The 18,884-nt window shown below is 37.1% G+C and overlaps 1 protein-coding gene across 3 annotated transcripts in view; it reads right to left on the reverse strand.

The window, feature by feature from the left end:
* The window catches only part of APLF (aprataxin and PNKP like factor), a 135,222-nt gene that overhangs the window by 65,739 nt on the left and 50,599 nt on the right, over positions 1-18,884 (reverse strand). For all 3 annotated transcript variants that reach the window (XR_011466030.1, XM_070379350.1, XM_014477525.2), the window contains exons 7-8: positions 11,380-11,735; positions 4,999-5,124 (exon numbers count right to left, since the gene is read on the reverse strand). Coding sequence is in view for 2 of the 3 variants with exons in the window: in XM_070379350.1 (XP_070235451.1) it covers positions 4,999-5,124; positions 11,380-11,735 (482 nt within the window). In the remaining variant the exon portion in view is untranslated. The remainder of the gene's footprint in view (positions 1-4,998; positions 5,125-11,379; positions 11,736-18,884) is intronic.

The following is an 18,884-nucleotide window of genomic DNA, read 5'->3' on the forward strand; positions in this document are numbered from 1 at the left end:
ATATAGACAGACATAAATGCATTTGTTCTACAAGCAATCTCACTCAACATTGCTTCATCAGTCCTTGATATTTAATGATTCTTTGGGAAATGTTTGTTGAATAAGTGGGAGCAACGAATTAGTTACTTCAAGGTTGTGTGTGTGTGTCTGTGTGTATGCATGTGTATGCAAGTGTGTGAAACTTCCCTGATTAGTAATGATACTGAGTGTTTTTTCATAAGTTTATTCATTCTAGATGTTCTTTTGGGCAAAAAACCTGTATATGTCACTAAGAGAAAAACAATAGCAATTTATAAGTCTACTTTCAGGATACAGAACAGTAGGATATAAGTCTGTTGTCAATTATGTCACTGTAAATATCTTTTTCTCACTCTGTGGCTTATTTGTATTTATTAAAAATAAATAAATTATTTTAATTTTAATGCAGTAAATAATTGTTTTCCATTTTAATTACTGACTTTTTATTGAAATTAAGTGATTCAATTTTATATACTTTTTTTTCAGATTCTTTTCCATTATAGGTTATTATAAGATATTGAATATAGTTATCTGTGCTACACAGTAAATCTTTGTTGTTAGTTACTACTTTATATATCTTGTCTTAGGAAACAACTCCTACTTTGGGATTGTGAAATTATTCTCTTTTATATATCTTTAAAACTTTATTGTTTTCTTTCACATTTAGTTTTATGATCCATCTGGAATTCAGGTTTTGACTATGGTGTGAATTTTCTTTTTTTCGTTAAACACTTGTATCCCAATAAAATTAACTGAAAAAATTCACTCTTTTCTCACTGCCTGAGATGACTCTTTTCATGAACATGTCACCTGTGTATGCAGAGGTTTGTTTTTGGGTTCTATTCTGCTCTGGCCTTCTTACTTTATCTTTGAGCATATACTGACCTGTCTTAATTACAGTAACTGTATAACAAGTTCTGCCAACTTTTTTTTTTTTTTAATTGGAGGCTAATTACTTTACAATATTCTAGTGATTTCTGCCATACATGGACATGAATCAGCCATGGGTGTACATGTGTTCCCCATCCTGAACCCCCTTCCCCATCCCATCCCTCAGGGTCATCCCAGTACACCAGCCCTGAGCACCCTGTCTCATGTATTGAACCTGGGCTGTCTGCCAACTTTCTTATTTAATATTGTCTTGGCAATTTTGGGCCCACTGCCTATTCATATAAATTTTAGAATCACATCATAAATTTGTATACAAAAACTTTTGTGATTTTGAATGGCCTTGCATACAAATCACTTTTGGGGGAAATTGCAATTTAAACAATATTGAGTCTTCTAATTGTGAAAATTTCAGTCTTTATATATATTAGGCTTTTCTAACAAATTTTTTCTTTCACATCTTTTATTAGATTTATTCCTAGGAACTTGATACTTTTTGATGCTATTATAAATAAAATATTTCAAGTTTATTTTCATAATTGTTGACTGAAATATAAAAATATAATTGGCCTTGTATATTGATATTTATATCAAACAATCTTGCTAAGAACTTATTAATACTTACAATTCATTAGAGACTATTTTGCATTTTCTATCTCTATAATCAAAACTATTTGTCGACAATAAAAGTTTTACTTCTCCTTTCCAATCCTTATCCATTTCCTTTTTTTGGCTCATTATACTATCTTGATCACTAGGAAAACATTGAATAACATTAGTAAAAAAAGGCATTCTTGTCTTATTTCTGTTATCAGAAAGAAATGTTGAATATCTCACTTCTAAGTAGAAATTTGTTGTAAACTTTTTTATAGATAACCTTTTATTATATGAAAGACATTTCCTTCTGTTCCTACTTTAAAATGAATTATCATAAATGAATGGTCAGTTTTTTAAAACACCTACTGAAACAATTATATGATTTTATACTTAGTGTGATATGATTTTCTATTTAGTCTGATGTATAGTAAATTAATTACTTTTTAATATTAAAGCAAGCATTCCTTGAATAAAACCAATTATTTAATTCACTTAATGAATCTGTTTTTTTTTAATTTACATCTAAGATACAACCAGTCCATTCTAATGGAGATCAGTCCTGGGTGTCCTTTGGAAGGAATGATGCTAAAGCTGAAATTCCAGTACTTTGGCCACCTCATGTGAAGAGCTGACTCATTGGAAAAGACTCTGATGCTGGGAGGGATTTGGGAGCAGGAGGAAAAGGGACGACAGAGGATGAGATGGCTGGGTGGCATCACGGACTCAATGGACGTGAGTTTGAGTGAACTCCGGGAGCTGGTGATGGACAGGGAGACCTGGTGTGCTGCGATTCATGGGGCCACAAAGAGTCGGACACGACTGAGCGACTGAACTGAACTGAACTGAAGATCAAAAGTAAGTTTTCATTCTTATATTATTCTTGCTGGGTTTCTGTATCATAATATAAGTTGGGGAATATATTCTCTTTTACCTTTTTTAGAATATTAACACTCTATATAAAAATTGAGTATTTCTTCTTTAAGTGTTTGTGAAAGTGAAAGTGTTACTCGCTCATTCATGTCCAACTCTTTGGAGCCCCATGGACTGCAGCCTGCCAGGCCTCTCTATCCATAGAATCCTCTAGGAAAGAACACAGGAGTGGGCTGCCATTCCCTTCTCAGGGGTTCTTCCCAATCCAGGGATTAAACCCAAGTCTCCTGCATCGTAGGCTGATTCTTTACCATCTGAGCACCCAGGGAATTAGCCATTAGCTATTAAAGTCATATGGACTTAGAATTTCTTTAATGGAAGCCTGTTATTTTTATATACAATTTTTCTAATGGTACAGGATTATCCCATTTTCTTTCTTTTCTTGCATCTTTTCTACAAGTTGTATTTTCTACAAATTTGGTCATTTCTCCTAAATTTTCATATTTATTGACATAGTTGATGACAACATAGTCATTATTATCTGTAGGATGCTCTGCTGGAATGGAACACTTAATTTTCAAATGGTAAGGTACAAGCTTTTTGATTTTTCTTCCAGCCTCAGAAACTTACTCTGCTTTCTTATTGAAAACCAAGTCACAGAAATAGTAACAATTTCAAAAAGGCCAGCGGGTTCAGTTACCCATATTCGAAAATCACCTAAGAAAAATAGCTATCTAGAATTACAGCTCTCCAAGAATGGAATCCTACTTCTTTCCTTGGTGGTTTCATTTATTTCAAGTTCATTCATTCATTAAACAAAGTTTCAGATAGAAAAGTACTTACTGTCAAGGAACTTACATGGCCTGGAGGAGAAGCCAATCCAGAAAAGAACCAACATAGTCTCATGAGATAAATTCCACTGTGCATGACACAAACGAGCACAAGACGCTATGGAAGGAGGGAGGGGGGGTACTGTTTTCTTTGAGGGTTGAATTTCACATGTTCACAAGAACGGCGGAGTGGTAGGAGTTGAGGGAGCAGAGATAACATCCTGAAATGATTTATGTCAAACTAAGGAGTCACTAGTAAAGTAATGCTCAAAATTCTCCAAGCCAGGCTTCAGCAATACGTGAACTGTGAACTTCCAGATGTTCAAGCTGGTTTTAGAAAAGGCGGAGGAACCAGAGATCAAATTGCCAACATCCGCTGGATCATCGAAAAAGCAAGAGAGTTCCAGAAAAACACATCTATTTCTGCTTTATTGACTATGCCAAAGCCTTTGACTGTGTGGATAACATTAAACTGTGGAAAATTCTGAAAGAGACGGGAATACCAGACCACCTGACCTGCCTTTTGAGAAACCCGTATGCAGGTCAGGAAGCAACAGTTAGAACTGGACATAGAACAACAGACTGGTTCCAAATAGGAAAAGGAGTACGTCAAGGCTGTATATTGTCACCCTGCTTATTTAACTTCTATGCAGAGTACATCATGAGAAATGCTGGGCTGGAGGAAGCACAAGCTGGAAGAAATATCAATAACCTCAGATATGCAGATGACACCACCCTTATGGCAGAAAGTAAAGAAGCACTAAAGAGCCTCTTGATGAAAGTGAAAGAGGAGAGTGGAAAAGTTGGCTTAAAGCTCAACATTCAGAAAACTAAGATCATGGCATCTGGTCCCATCACTTCACAGCAAATAGATGGGGAAACAGTGGAAACAGTGGCTGACTTTATTTTGGGGAGCTCAAAAATCACTGCAGATGGTGATTGCAGCCATGAAATTAAGACACTTACTCCTTGGAAGGAAAGTTATGACCAACCTAGACAGTATATTAAAAAGCAGAGACATTACTTTGTCAACAAAGGTCCATCTAGTCAAGGCTATGGTTTTTCCAGTAGTCATGTATGGATGTGAGAGTTGGACTGTGAAGAAAGTTGAGCGCAGAAGAATTGACGCTTTTGAATTGTGGTATTGGAGAAGACTCTTGAGAGTCCCTTGGACTGCAAGGAGATCCAACCAGTCCATCCTAAAGGAGATCAGTCCTGGGTGTTCATTGGAAGGACTGATGTTGAAGCTGAAACTAACACTTTGGCCACCTGATGCGAAGAACTGACTCATTTGAAAAGACCTTGATGCTGGGAAAGATTGGGGGCAGGAGAAGGGGACAACAGAGGATGAGATGGTTAGATGGCATCACTGATTCAATGGACATTGGTTTGGGTGGACTCTGGGACTTGGTGATGGACAGGGAGGACTGGTGTGCTGCGGTTCATGGGGTTGCAAAGAGTCGGATATGACTGAGCGACTGAACTGAACTGAAGGAGTCTGGATAGAATGTATAATGGGGTAGCATTGACAGTTTTTAAATTATCTGATTTGCAGTGTTAGAAAGTCAGGAAAATTTTCAGGCATTTCTAATGTTAATAATTTCAAAAATTTAGAATTCTCTAAAGGAAATAATATAATTCTACCTAGTAATAAAATAAAAACCTAATACCTATGGAAGCTTAAAAACTAAAAGTTAAAGGCTTGAGATGAGAAGCTTACCTGTAGTTTCTCCTGAGTAAGTTAACAGAGATTAAACAGAAAAGCAATGTAATCAAACATTTCAGGTTTACAAACCTATAACAAGATGCTCCATAGGGACATTCAGGCCGGTCATCAGCTTCATCTTGACACGTGATGTTTACACCTCCATAATCACTATCACCAGGGTGACTGAAGTGTTGAAAATGGACAGGATTTTTCCTATGAGAGTGACAAACATACTGTCAGAAAAAATAATTAATAGGGTATACTAGATTTCTAGATAAACTAGAAAACATAATAGCATATAGCAGAAAATCAAATAATACATATCAGATTATTCCAGAGCATGAACAACTAACATTACATTGTTAAAAATAAAGCTCATGATAACTAGTCAGTGCAGAACCCTAATAATAGCAAAATTAATTTCTGGTGACATGGAAAAAACCATGATTGCAAACATTACTTTAAATAGGATATATATAACAGACTATGTTGACTAATATATATGTAGGATAAAAGTATTATAAGCACATATAGCTTTTAAGGGTTTTCCTGGTGGCTCAGATGCAAGAATCCACCTGCAATGCAGGAGCCCCATGTTCAATCCCTGGGTCAGGAAGATCCCCTCCAGAAGGCATTGGCAACCCACTCCTGTATTCTTGCCTGGAAAATCCCAGGGACACAGGAGCCTGATGGGCTACAGTCCATGGGGCTGCAAAGAGTAGGACATGATTGAGTGACTGAGAACATTTAATCTATTAGAAACTAAAAATGAGAAATTTTTAAAAATATATTCACTTTAAAATAGCAGCAAACCCTTTACACATTATCATAAAAAGCAAATCTTAACATAAATACCTATCTTCCAAAAAAAAATTGATGGAGACACTGTTTTATACTTCAGAAATTTCTTTAATATCTGGCTTAACGGAGGGCATTTGGATTCTCCTATCTGCTTCTGCATTCAATCATTAACACAAATCATAAGCCATAAGCCTCTGGGAAATTCTACTGTACACTTGTGAGTGAGAAAATCAGAGTAGAAAGGCATATATGAACAATGGTTATGCATATATGCACAATGGTTATTATGAAAATGGTTTGGCCCAACAGTTTTCCTAAAAGCATCTTGGGGACCAGGCCCTGAAAGGGCCTCTGGACCATACTTTGAGAAGCAATGTTATAAAACAGTATATTAGTTAAGAATCTGCCTGCAATGTGGGAGACACGGGTTTGATCCCTGGGTTGGGAATATTCCCTGGAGGAGGGTATGGCAACCCACTGAAGTATTCTTGCCGGGAGAATCCCATGGACAGCGGAGCCAGGCAGGCTGCAGTCTATGGGGTCACAAAGAGTCAGACATGACTGAAGCGACTAAATACAGCACAGCACAGAATTTAGTGAAGCTAATTTATCAACATAAGTTGGAAAAGTGGTTGGGACAAAAGAATGAAGATGTCTCAGGGGAAGAAACACCAGCAAAAATCTTCACATTAAAGAAATTATCAGAGATATTTCACTATGAAAGATAAAATACTGGAAGCTAAGGAAAACTTCAAAAGGTGTATAACAATTTTTTTTTAATTTGTAGCACACCAGGCTCTTCTGTCCATGGGGTTTCCATGGACAAGAATGCAGGAGTGGGTTGCCATTTCCTCCTCCAGGGGCTCTTCCCAACCCAGGAATCAAACCCGAGTCTCCTACTTGGCAGGCAGATTCTTTACAATGAGCCATCTGGGACACCCCAATTAGCTCAGGCATAGAGATGATCTTTGTTTCATATAATAAGTTATGTGAAGAGAATGGGACAAGTACTGTTCAAACTACTCTTGATATATTGTTTTTACAAAGAAATAAAACATCTTAGTTCCAAAAAAAAAAGTATATTAGTTTCATCTGTACTTGAATTAAAATGGAAATATATAGTATGTACTTCTTTGAGAATGACTTTTTATGTTTATATTATTACTCCATACTGTTTCATATAACAACAGTATACGTTTATTACTGTGCAATGGTCCACTGTATGATTTTTTTGTCCATTCAATGAAGATGCCAAGACCATTCTAAAAGGAAAGAATACTCTTTTTAAAAAGACAAATGGTGCTGGGAAAACAGGATATTCACATGCAAAAGAATGAAGTTGGACCCTTCGCTCACGCTATATACAAAAGCAACTTAAAATGTATCCAAGACATAAAAATATGACCTATATAAAACTTTTAGAAGAAAATGGGAGAAAGCTTCAAGACATTGGATTTGTCAAAGATTTCCTGCCAAATGCAAAGGCAAGAAATGTAAAACTAGGCAAACTGGACTACATCAGAATTTAAATTTTCTTTGCATCTAAGGATGCAATTAATAAAATCAACAGGCAACCTACAGAATGGGAGAAAATATTTACAAGTCATGTACCTAATGAGTGGTCAATAATTAGAATATATACAAAATTTGTACCACTCAATGACCAAAAAAAAAACCTTGAATAACAAATGAGCAAAGGAAAGTCTATAATCCAAAGAAATTTCTATTCAATACACAAATGAGCAATAAGAAAAGATGCTCAAAATCAGTAATCATTATAGAAATGCAAATCAAAATCACAATGTATCATGCTTAATATCCATTAAAATGATCACCACCAAAAACCCAGAAAATAGCAAGTGTTGGTGAGAAAGTGTAACACTTTGAGTATTGTTGGCAGCCAATGGAACAAGTGTGGAGAAACTGTAATGCTTTGTGCACTGTTGGTAGAAATATAAAATGGTATATCTGCTATGGAAGATAGTATGATGGTACCCTGCAAAATTAAAAATAGAATTGATCCAGCAATTTAACTTCTTTATTTATATCCAAAAATAAATGAAAGTAGGATCTCAAAGAGTTGTTTTCATACCAAAGTTCACAGCAGCATTATTCACAATAGCCAAGAAATGGAAGCACCCCAAATGTCCATTGAAAGATGAATGGATAAACAAAACAAGGTATATACATAAAATTGAATATGATTCAGCCTTAAAAAGAAGAGAAATTCTGACTCATGTTACAATATAGATAAACTCTGAAGACCTACATAAAGAGTCATGTCTGACTCTTGAGACCTCATGGACTATACAGTCCATGGAATTCTCTAGGCCAGAACACTGGAGTGGGTACCCTTTCCCTTCTCCAGGGTATCTTCTTAACCCAGGGATCAAACCCAGGTCTCCCACATTGCAGGTGGATTCTTTACCAGCTGAGCCACAAGGGAAGCCGAAGAATAATGGAGTGGGTAGCCTATCCCTTCTCCAGCAGATATTCCCAACCCAGGAATTGGACTGGGGTCTCCTGCATTGCAGGTGGATTCTTTACCAACTGAGCTATTTATTAGGGAAGCCCACATAAAGTTAAGACAGTCACGAAATAACAAATATGGTATTCTTCCACTTATGTAACTACAGCCAAAATTTACTTGTTTTAATCCCTGACCACTTCGGTACTATTTTCATATATTTTAATTTCACAAATATGTTACATAACACAAAAGTTATTAGTGCTTTATACAGTCATATTCAATTTTATTATGCTTCTATTTTTCCTTCCTGAATGTCTATAACTTCCATACAGGGTCTCTCCTGCTTGGCAAATACTAAACTCCATTGTTGTTGCCTAAGCTCCATGAGACTGCCCAAAGCTCTGCCTGTTCTCTTAGCCCTCAGCATGAAACATTAAAAATTTGTCAAATGTCACAAAGGAAAAAGAAGCCTTAAAGTGTGACTGCCTCTAATGTTCTCAAACATGTGTGTTCAGCTTTGCTAGTTGTTCTCAGTGGGAGGTTTGGTCCTCAGTGAGACACTGCACATGTATTAGAGATAAAAACCTTATTTTATATACTATTAACTCATAATTTTTATGTTCTTATTCAGATAAAACTATTTTAATTAAAGCATTAATTTCTTACATGCTAATAACAGATCTTTCAATTTCTGTCCAATTTTTAAAATAAGTTTACTAATGGAACCATATGCTATTAAACAAAAAAACTACATGACCCCAGAAGAACAAAAGCTTTCAAAACAAGTTTTTTGGAAACAACAGTTTCTACAAAGTTAAATGCTGTTTTGTTGTTTTCAGTTTCTCAAAGGATTGAAAGAAGATGTGACTGCTTTAGACAAGGCTGAACTTGATGTGTCTGTGATATAAACAGTGATTATCTGGATCTAAAATTTAGTACAGAAATCTCTGTTGGAGATACAGACTTGGGAGTTAACAGCATAACATCAAGGGGTTGAATAAGACTTCTCTTGAGCAATAATTTTCTATTATGACAGAACATGTAAATAATCGGTGGTGGTGATGGTGTAGTTGCTAAGTCGTGTCCTACTCTTGTGACCCCATGGACTGCAGCCAGCCAGGTTCCTCTGTCCATGGGATTTTCCAGGTAAGAATACTGGAGTGGATTGCCATTTCCTTCTCCAGGGGATCTTCCTGACCCAGGAATCAAACCCAAGTCTCCTGCATCACAGGCAGATTCTTTACCTAATGAACTATGATATTAAATATCAGATCTAACATCACACATTAGAAACTGTACTAGGAAAAAAGTTGTGTAGGATAGAAGCTGAGCAATGTAGGGAAGAACAGGCATATCAGAAAAGGATGCAAAAAGGAACTGAACGAGTCTTTCAGCAGGACAGAAGGGAGGAAAAGGGATCAGCGCATCCAAAGGACACAACAACAGCCTGACGGCATGGTGCATCTGAAGAATCACTGGCAGTTCAGGGCCTTCTGGACTCTGCTAAGAAATCCAGCCTTTAGACACTGAAGGATTCTGTAAAAGAGAGTAATACTGTCAGATTTTTTTCTCTCTTCTTTTTTATCTTTGTTTTTATTTTCTCAGTCAGATCATTCAGTCAAGAATGAGGAAGAAATCTGAACCTGAGGGAAAGTGTGGAGACTTGGGAGATTATTTACTAGCTCCAGAGGAATCATGGCATGAGCTGAAGCAGTGGCATTGAGGCTGGAAAAAAGATACATTTAACTGACTGCTATGATATACATATATAACAAGAACTCAATGTAGGGGGTTTTTTTCCCCTTTATTATAAATATAAGTGTTCAGTCTTCCAGATTTCAGTTGCAAATATTTCATGGGTATTAATTATGTATATCAAAATGAGTGAAAAAGTAAAAAAATATTCACAGGCTATGACTGATTAATGTGTCATCATCAAGTATGACTGAATTCATTATGATCTTGATAGAACATTAAATCATGTTTAACAAAGACAAATACCAGTTGAACACTGTCACAGACTGAACTGTGTGCCCCACCCTCAAACTTATATATTAAAGCCCTAACCCCTAGTGTGACTATATATGGAGGCAGGGCCTTAAAGAGATAATTCAGATTAAAGAAATTCATAAGGGTAGGTCCTTTAATCCCAAATGAATGATGTCCTGATAAGATGAGGAAGAGACTCCAGGGATGTTTATTCACAGAGAAAGGCCATGTGAGGACACTGAGAAGGTGGCATCTGTAAGCCAATGAGAGAGACTACAGGAGGACTCAACCTGCCAACACCCTGATCATAGGTTTCTAGCCTCCTGAACTGTGAGATAATAAATTTCTCCTATTTAAACCACCTAATCTATTTATAAATTATGTTCCATATGCGGGACTAAGGCCATCATAAATAAGACAAAATTGTGAATAAATGCATAAATTATAATTGTTAAAATTGGTTATTCAAATGTTAAAATGGCACTGCACTTTAAAGAGATATGATGAATGAGAAATTAACAGAATATGTGATATACATATGCTATTGCATAGAAGATAAACTATACTAGAATGTATTTATAAGATATTTAGTTTGATAAGTTGCAATAGCAAAGAAAAACTTCTGCAATAGGGCTATGAAACATAGAGAAAACACAGTATAAACATACAGCCTAAAACTAATTCACAAAGTATGAAATTAGAAAATATAATACAATATAATCAAATGAAGTAAGTAGAAGAGTTACCAATCAATCCAGAAAATATATATTCAGTTGTTTTAGAAGGCACCATGGTGATTTAAAAACATTTTTAGAAAAATATAAAAGAAAAGGCATAAGTATAATAAGATGCCTAAACACAACTTAGAATTCTGAGAGTTATACTGTATACATAAACTACTTATGAAGCTATCTTTCTAACACCTAAATAAGACATTAATAAGCAGGTATTTAGGTCTGAGTGATCCTGTTTTCAAGTCTGTATTCCCCAGTTTCTTGTAGTAGTCAGCGTATCTACAATGAAACATTTAATTCCCCACTATATTTTAAAAGCCTCTAGAAGGATTTGCAAGAACACATACTGAAAAAGTACAGACCAGCAGAAACACAAAATGGGTCTTATTAGTCTTTTAACACATGATAGCATATATTTACATGCTACATGCTATGAAATACTGGAATTATATGCTACCTGTAATTTTGCTTTACCTGTAGCAGTTTGCCCCATACATGCAGGATGTTCTCTGTACCTTGTTTTCTTCAGAACCATTTGGAACTGAATCGGTTGCCTTCGCCTGCACACATTCAGGACTGGGCGGATTAGAGCTGGGCTCAGGATGAGATTTTTGAGGCTTGTCACAGAAAGACTTGCTCTGGGTACTGGAATAACTCTCAGAACAACTTCTCGCCATGCTGTCTTCATTTGAGCTTCCCTTAGCGATGATTTTATGTTCAGAAACCTTACCAAGTGCCTCTACTGGGACTTTGCTTCTCTGTGGATTAGTCTTAGTGTTATCTATCTCTGTGTTATGTAACGTGGCTGCAGAAAATGACTGTGGCATTTCCTATAAGAAAATCAGGAAATAAATAATAAATAAAAGCATATTTCAAAGGAAATGTGTAAGTTTAAGCATAAATGCATGAAACTGTAAGATTCATGCAATATGTATATTTTAAAACTTTAAGATCCATATTTTAAAGTTATTAAAAATGTCATTGTCTATATCTCTAGTTTAATAACTTTGAAATAATCTACTGTTATTAGAAAAGGAATTTACAGTTATGTCAAACCTTTACAATCATGTCAAACATTCAGTGAAAAATAACCAGAAAAATACAAATGAAACATGAGAAAATCCAACATTTGCTCATTTGAATATAGTCTTCCCCTCAAAACCTACTTGGCTCTTAAATTTCCTGTTCAACAATGTGCCACACTCTTCTGCACTGTTCTTATAATTTCTTATAAGTTACTGTAATACTTTATTTCTACCCTCTAAATCAAGATTTTTCCCCCTTCAGCTGAATGATGAAATTGATCCTCCTTCACAGAAAAATTCACATGAAAGCTATCTTATGATTAACTTAGAAAATAAGATTCCTTTGAAGTGGTATGAATAACAGTTTCAGTTTAACGAATTAAAGGTATTTTGAATCAAGTAAGTATTCTCATTAGCATTACAGAACCTTTTTAATATGTACTTACCACAAGTACAAAGAGTAAGCCTAGTCTTATCCTATTAAAAATGACCTCTTAATTACTTATACTTCCTGTGCAGTGCAGACATTGCTCAGATAAACTCCAGTCCTCAGGGTAAGGATGTGATGAAAACATATTAGATACACACGAATGTTCACCCCCACGTATAACAAGAACTCATGTATGCTGGCTGCCTTCTGGAAAAAGCTGGTTTTAATGTTATTTGATATCCAACAGCTCAAATTTCTTGAAGATATTATCAACATGACTTTTTTAGACTAATTCCTTAGGTGTTTCCATAGTTTTTTCATTTTTAAGAAACACAGTAGGCCAACTTTCAAATGTTATCCAAACTGACTAAAGACCTTGCAAAAAGAACCTAGATCAAATCATGGTTCTTGTATAGCAATAGATAACCAGGTGGAGTTGGCCCTCAGTTGATGGCATTTGTACCACATCCTGCCAACATATATACTCTTTCCCAGCAAGCTGCTCAAGTACACTCCAATCTCATCTCCCTTTACTATAGGACCCCAACTAATCAGGACCTACTGTGGGGTGGAAACAGAGCAATTCTGACGCACCTCCTTATCTGCAGTCCCCTACTGGCTCAACTCTCACCAATTTTCTTTTTCTCTGTTCAGGTAGTACTGGGATAAGTGAGCAAATCTTTATTGGCTAAGCAGGGCCAGTAAAATTTCAGTCTCTTGTTCCTGTTGGCATCTCAGAACTCCACAATAAACGCTCTCAGAGCCCATCTCTTCTCTTAATTTTAGAAAGGGACAAAATAACTTCTTCCACCAAACACAGCACTCTCCCAAATCTTACAACCTTTTTTTGTCTCAGTTCTCTAAGTATAAAGCCTGGGGGAAGGGACAGTGAATTTCTCATCCCTTTCAAAAGATCCCATAGGAAAAAGCCTAGCCCTCACTGCTGGGGGCTCCTTTCAAATATGAGATGCTTACAATTAGTACTTCTGCGCTGGGTGTTGGGCCTCAGCAACAGTATGGGGACAACAGGGAAAAATATCCCACTCCTGGATTTATTATAGGGGAAAAAAGGACACAGGTAGGAAAGGGTTAAATAAAGGAGAATACTTTCTTACCATGAAACACTGGGCAGAGATTGAAAAGAATGAGGTAGATCTCTCTATATATATATATCTCTAAGGATTTTTAAAATTAAAAATATATATACATTATATACAAACACACATACACACACACAATGATTCCATCTAGGTTGTAAAAAAAAAAAATTCCCTACGTATCTATTTGAGTACTTACCTATGTAAATCCAAATGAAAAGATTTAGAAGGGCGTAAACCAATGTATTAGTATGCAATGAGATGGAAGGAAAAGGTGAATCAAAATTTTCATTTTACTTTAACATGCGTCTGAATGCATTTTTGACAACAAGCATCTACTATATTACCATTTAAAAAAATGAAAAGCAAACCAAGTAATACAAGAAAAGATATAAAGTATAAAGCCATCATATTTCAACTCGCTCTACTTTTATGAAATGTAAAGAAGGATTTATTTTTTAAATATCTTTACAAGGAATATGTTTAACATGTTAATTTATTCCAAAAGAGAAAGGAGTAATAAAGTCACAGATATCAATACTATATGGATCAGGGGTTCTCAAATATTTTAAGAGGCATAAAAGCTGGAATTCATAATGTTCATTATGGAACTCCATGAAATATTGATATTCAGTAGGCCCTTGGCATTCAAGAATTTAACATTTGTGGTTTCAATTATTCATAAATGGTCCCAAAAACCCATTACATGCAGTAATTTGTAAGTTTGCTGAGATATAAATTCATAGTATGCCAGTTAAAAAGCTCATGAGCCAGAACAAGTCACTGAACTGGCAAATGAGAGAAGAGGAAAGATGGAGGGTGCTGTGTACTTGGAAGAAGTAGGGGAAGGCAGAGAGGTCCATTTTTTATTTTATATCTGAGACCCACATGGCTTATGTCCCAGATTACATGAAAATGTGAAGAATAAAGTGTAGGAGGCTAGAGATTCATGACAGAAGAGACAGATCTCCTACACTCTCTATAAAAATACATGCTATAGACCTCAGGAATTGAGGAGCATGCAGCTGGTGGAAGGTGACCTTGGTGCTTGAAGTTGGCTAAAATGTATTATATTAAGGCTATTTGGGTTTCCCAGGTGGCTCAGTGGTAAAAAAAAAAAAAAAAATCTGCCTGCCAATGCAAGAGACGTGGGTTCGATCCCTGGGTCGAGAAGATCCCTTGAAGAAGGAAATGGCAGTTCATTCCAGTAATCTTGCCTGGGAAATCCATGGACAGAGGAGCCTGATGGGCTACAGTACAAGGGGTCACAAAAGAGTCAGACACGACTTAGTGACTGAACAACACACTTAACAACAAGGCTATTAAAGTAGACTGTTAAGTTCCCCCAATAAGTCCTCCCTTATCCCTCAACTCTCTGAAGGTTTCTTTTTCTTTTTCTAGCTTGTGAGATATTAGCTCCCAGACTAGGGATTAAACATGGGCCCACAGCAGTGAAAGCACTGAGTCTTAACCACTGTGTCTAGACCACCAGAGAATTCCCCATCTGAAGTTCTAATATACTTCAAAGGAGAGAATAAAGAACTTCCCCCGAAACAAAGATTCCCTGGAGAAGGAAATGGCAACCCACTCCAGTACTTCTTGCCTTGAAAATCCCATGGATGGAGGAGCTTGGTGCAGGCTACTATCCATGGGGTCGCAAAGAGTTGGGCACGACTGAGCGACTTCACTTCACTTCCTGAAACAAGGTCAATGAAGCAATTTGCTGTTGTCTCCAAGCTGCCCTTGGAAAGAATGTTTGTGCTAATGAATTGTCTTAAAAGTGCTGTATGAATCCATTAGTTCCCACAGGTTAAGAACTAAAAAATTCTAAACTCCAGCCTTAACTTCACTCTTGAACTTCAAACTCATTCATGGCATACATGAACTGTGAACTACCAGATGTTCAAGCTGGATTTAGAAAAGGCAGAGGAACCAGAGATCCAATTGCCAACATCCACTGGATCATTGAAAAACCAAGAGAGTTCCTTGCTTTTATATACTGCTGCTTTATTGACTACGCCAAGGCCTTTGACTGTGTGGATCACAACAAACTGTGGAAAATTCTGAAAGAGATGGGAATACCAGACCACCTGACTTGCCTCCTGAGAAGTCTGTACGCAGGTCAAGAAGCAACAGTTAGAACTGGACATGGAACAACAGACTGGTTCCAAATAGGAAAAGGAGTACGTCAAGGCTATATATTGTCACCCTGCTTATTTAACTTATATGCAGAGTACATCATTAAAAACACTGGGCTGGATGAAGCATAAGCTGGAATCAAGATTCCCGGGAGAAATATCAATAACCTCAGATATGCAGATGACACCACAACTTATGGCAGAAAGCGAAGAAGAACTAAAGAGCTTCTTGATGAAAGTGAAAGAGGAGAGTGGAAAAAGTTGGCTAAAACTCAACATTCAGAAAACTCAGATCATGGCATCTGGTCCCATCACTTCACGGGAAATAGATGGGGAAACAGTGGAAACAGTGGCTGACTTTATTTTTGGGGGCTCCAAAATCACTGCAGATGATTTCATGACTGCAGCCATGAAATTAAAAGATGCTTGCTCCTTGGAAGAAAAATCATGAAAAACATAGACAGCATATTAGAAAGCAGAGATATTACTCTGCCAACAAAGGTCCATCTAGTCAAAGCTATGGTTTTTCCAGTAGTCATGTATGGATGTGAGAATTGGACTATAAAGAAAGCTGAGTGCCAAAGAATTGATGCTTTTGAACTGTGGTATTGGAGGAGACTCTTGAGAGTCCTTTAGACTGCAAGGAGATCCAACCAGTTCATCTTAAAGGAAATCAGTCCTGAATACTCATTGGAAGGACTGATGCTGAAGCTGAAACTCCAATACTTAGGCCACGTAATATAAAGAACTGAATCATTGGAAAAGACCCTGATGCTGGGAAAGACTGAAAGTGGGAGGAGAAGGGGACGACAGAAGATGAGATGGTTGAATGGCATCACCCACTCAATGGACATTGAGTTTGAGTAAACCCCGGGAGTTGGTGATGGACAGGGAGGCCTGGTGTGCTGCAGTCCATGGGATTGCAAAGAGCTGGACACGACTGAGTGACTGAACTGAACTGAACAAGTCCCATTACTTCATGGCAAATAGGTGGGGAAAGAGTGGAAACAGTGACATTAGCGACTGAACAATAACAACAGCTAGACATTTCTTCCTCAATATTCTATACACCTCACACTCAAAATGTCAAATTCGAAATCCACCCTCTGTATTCTGTACCATAGTTTTGGCCAAAATAATCTAACCCACTTGTTTTAGCCAGAAGATGTGGATAAATTTCTTGGATGACTATCTTTCATTCCTTCTTTACTTCCCCCAGATCTAAACAACAAGTGTTGCAGTGTGTTTCTTAAATATTCCTCTAATTCATCCCTACCATCCTTAATATTAGTGCCTCAGTCAGATCCTCTTCATAACATCGTCAATGACCTTATCCCCCTGTTTTTAATCTTATTCTCTTCCAATTTCTCCTTTGAAGAGCGGATAAGATTATCTCTGGCTGAAAACATTTCAAGGTCCTCCTTCACACTACCGGCTTCATCCTCATCTTGCCCTGCCGCCCAGCTCTGCACCAAGAATGCTAAGAACAATTGTCCGCAGCATAGTCTTTGTATCCTCTCTGCTCTTATACCTGTTGCCTCATCGACCTGGGATGGATTCCTACACCTGGTTCATGCCCGCTGCCCTTAGGATTGGCCCAGGGTCACTTCTTTCAGGAACCCCTCCCTAGAAGCTGGTTTATGGAGTCCTCCTCAAGACTGCCATAAAAATGAATGTGTTGTCACTTTATTTTAGGATTTGAATCATGTGCCCCACGAGACTATTTGCTCCTTATCAACTATGTCTTCTTCATCTTTATGCATTTAACCCCACATTCCAGCATACTGCCTTACATATAACAGAAAGACTGCTTAGTGTAATGATTATTAGAATGGTCTTTGAGCTCAATAAATGGTTTTGGGTAATTTTTCAGCCATTGTTGTTAACATGTATTACTACTATTTGTTTAATGAATGCTTATTAAATGAATGAATGAATAGATGTTTCTGTGGGACTGATCAGAGACATGCTATAAATGGTACAATCCAAATAGCCAATCAGAAGCAAAGGATATAAGATTCCTTGATGTAGTAAACCAACACTAAGGAGCTCTGGGGATACAGTCTTAATTAAGAGAGAGCTATGTAAATAAGAGTTATATTCCTTACCTCTCCTGTTATTTTGGTCAGTCAAGGCAAGAATCTAGTGTACTGGAGACAAATGAAGATACTCTTAAAATATCACCTCCCTACCAGCTTTCAGGAATAAACAACCTATTTTTGGTAATGTTTCAAAGATTTTATTGAACATCTAGATCTTCTGATATTCCTGATAACTTAATATTTTTCTTTCTGAACAGCCCTGATTACAGCCTTTACAGCTGGCAGGAAAGGCTTGACCTTTCTTAAAAGTTTCACTTGTGATTATCAAACTTTATGTGGTTTAAATAATACTGTATTTATGGTTTAACTACAGTAAGACATGCCTACTACAGATTTTCTTCTGGAAAAAAAATGTCTCTTCTTAGGGAAAAAAAGGGAGTTGTATTGCTATTGTAAAAAATCAATAAAAATAAAACTCAGTTAGATAGAAGATGGAGCTCTCATGCCCTGCAATGATAGCAAAGCCCAACAAGAAGAAGACTCCTCATTTTTCCTGGCAATGATTCAGCCAATAAAAGACCACAGACTCTTAGTTGACTATAGTCCTGACAACCTCCTTTTCCTCTCTCTAAGAGTTCTCCTAAGAGTTCTCCTTCTCTTACACTGAGGGAGCTTCCAGCAGAGGCTTGCCAGGGTTCAGTTCAGTTCAGTTCAGGCACTCAGTCATGTTCAACTCTTTGCAACCCCATGAACTGCAGCACACCAGGCCTCCCTGTCCATCACCATCTCTCGGAGTTCCCTCAAACTCATGTCCATCGAGTTGGTTATGCCATCCAGCCATCTCATCCTCTGTCGTCCCCTTCTCCTCCTGCCCCCAATCCTTCCCAGCATCAGAGTCTTTTCCAATTAGTCAATTCTTCTCATGAGGTGGCCAAAGTACTGGAGTTTCAGCTTTAGCATCATTCCTTCCAAAGAAATCCCAGGGCTGATCTTCAGAATGGACTGGCTGGATCTCCTTGCAGTCCAAGACACTCTCAAAAGTCTTCTCCAACACCATAGTTCAAAAGCATCAATTCTTCAGCGCTCAGCTTTCCTCACAATCCAACTTTCACATCCATACATGAAAAACCATAGCCTTGGCTAGATGAACCTTTGTTGGCAAAGTAATGTCTCTGCTTTTGAATATGCTATCTAGGTTGGTCATAACTTTCCTTCCAAGGAGTAAGCATCTTTTAATTTCATGGCTG

The sequence above is a fragment of the Bos mutus genome, chromosome 11 (genome assembly GCF_027580195.1).
Source record: "Bos mutus isolate GX-2022 chromosome 11, NWIPB_WYAK_1.1, whole genome shotgun sequence".
NCBI lineage: Eukaryota > Metazoa > Chordata > Mammalia > Artiodactyla > Bovidae > Bos > Bos mutus.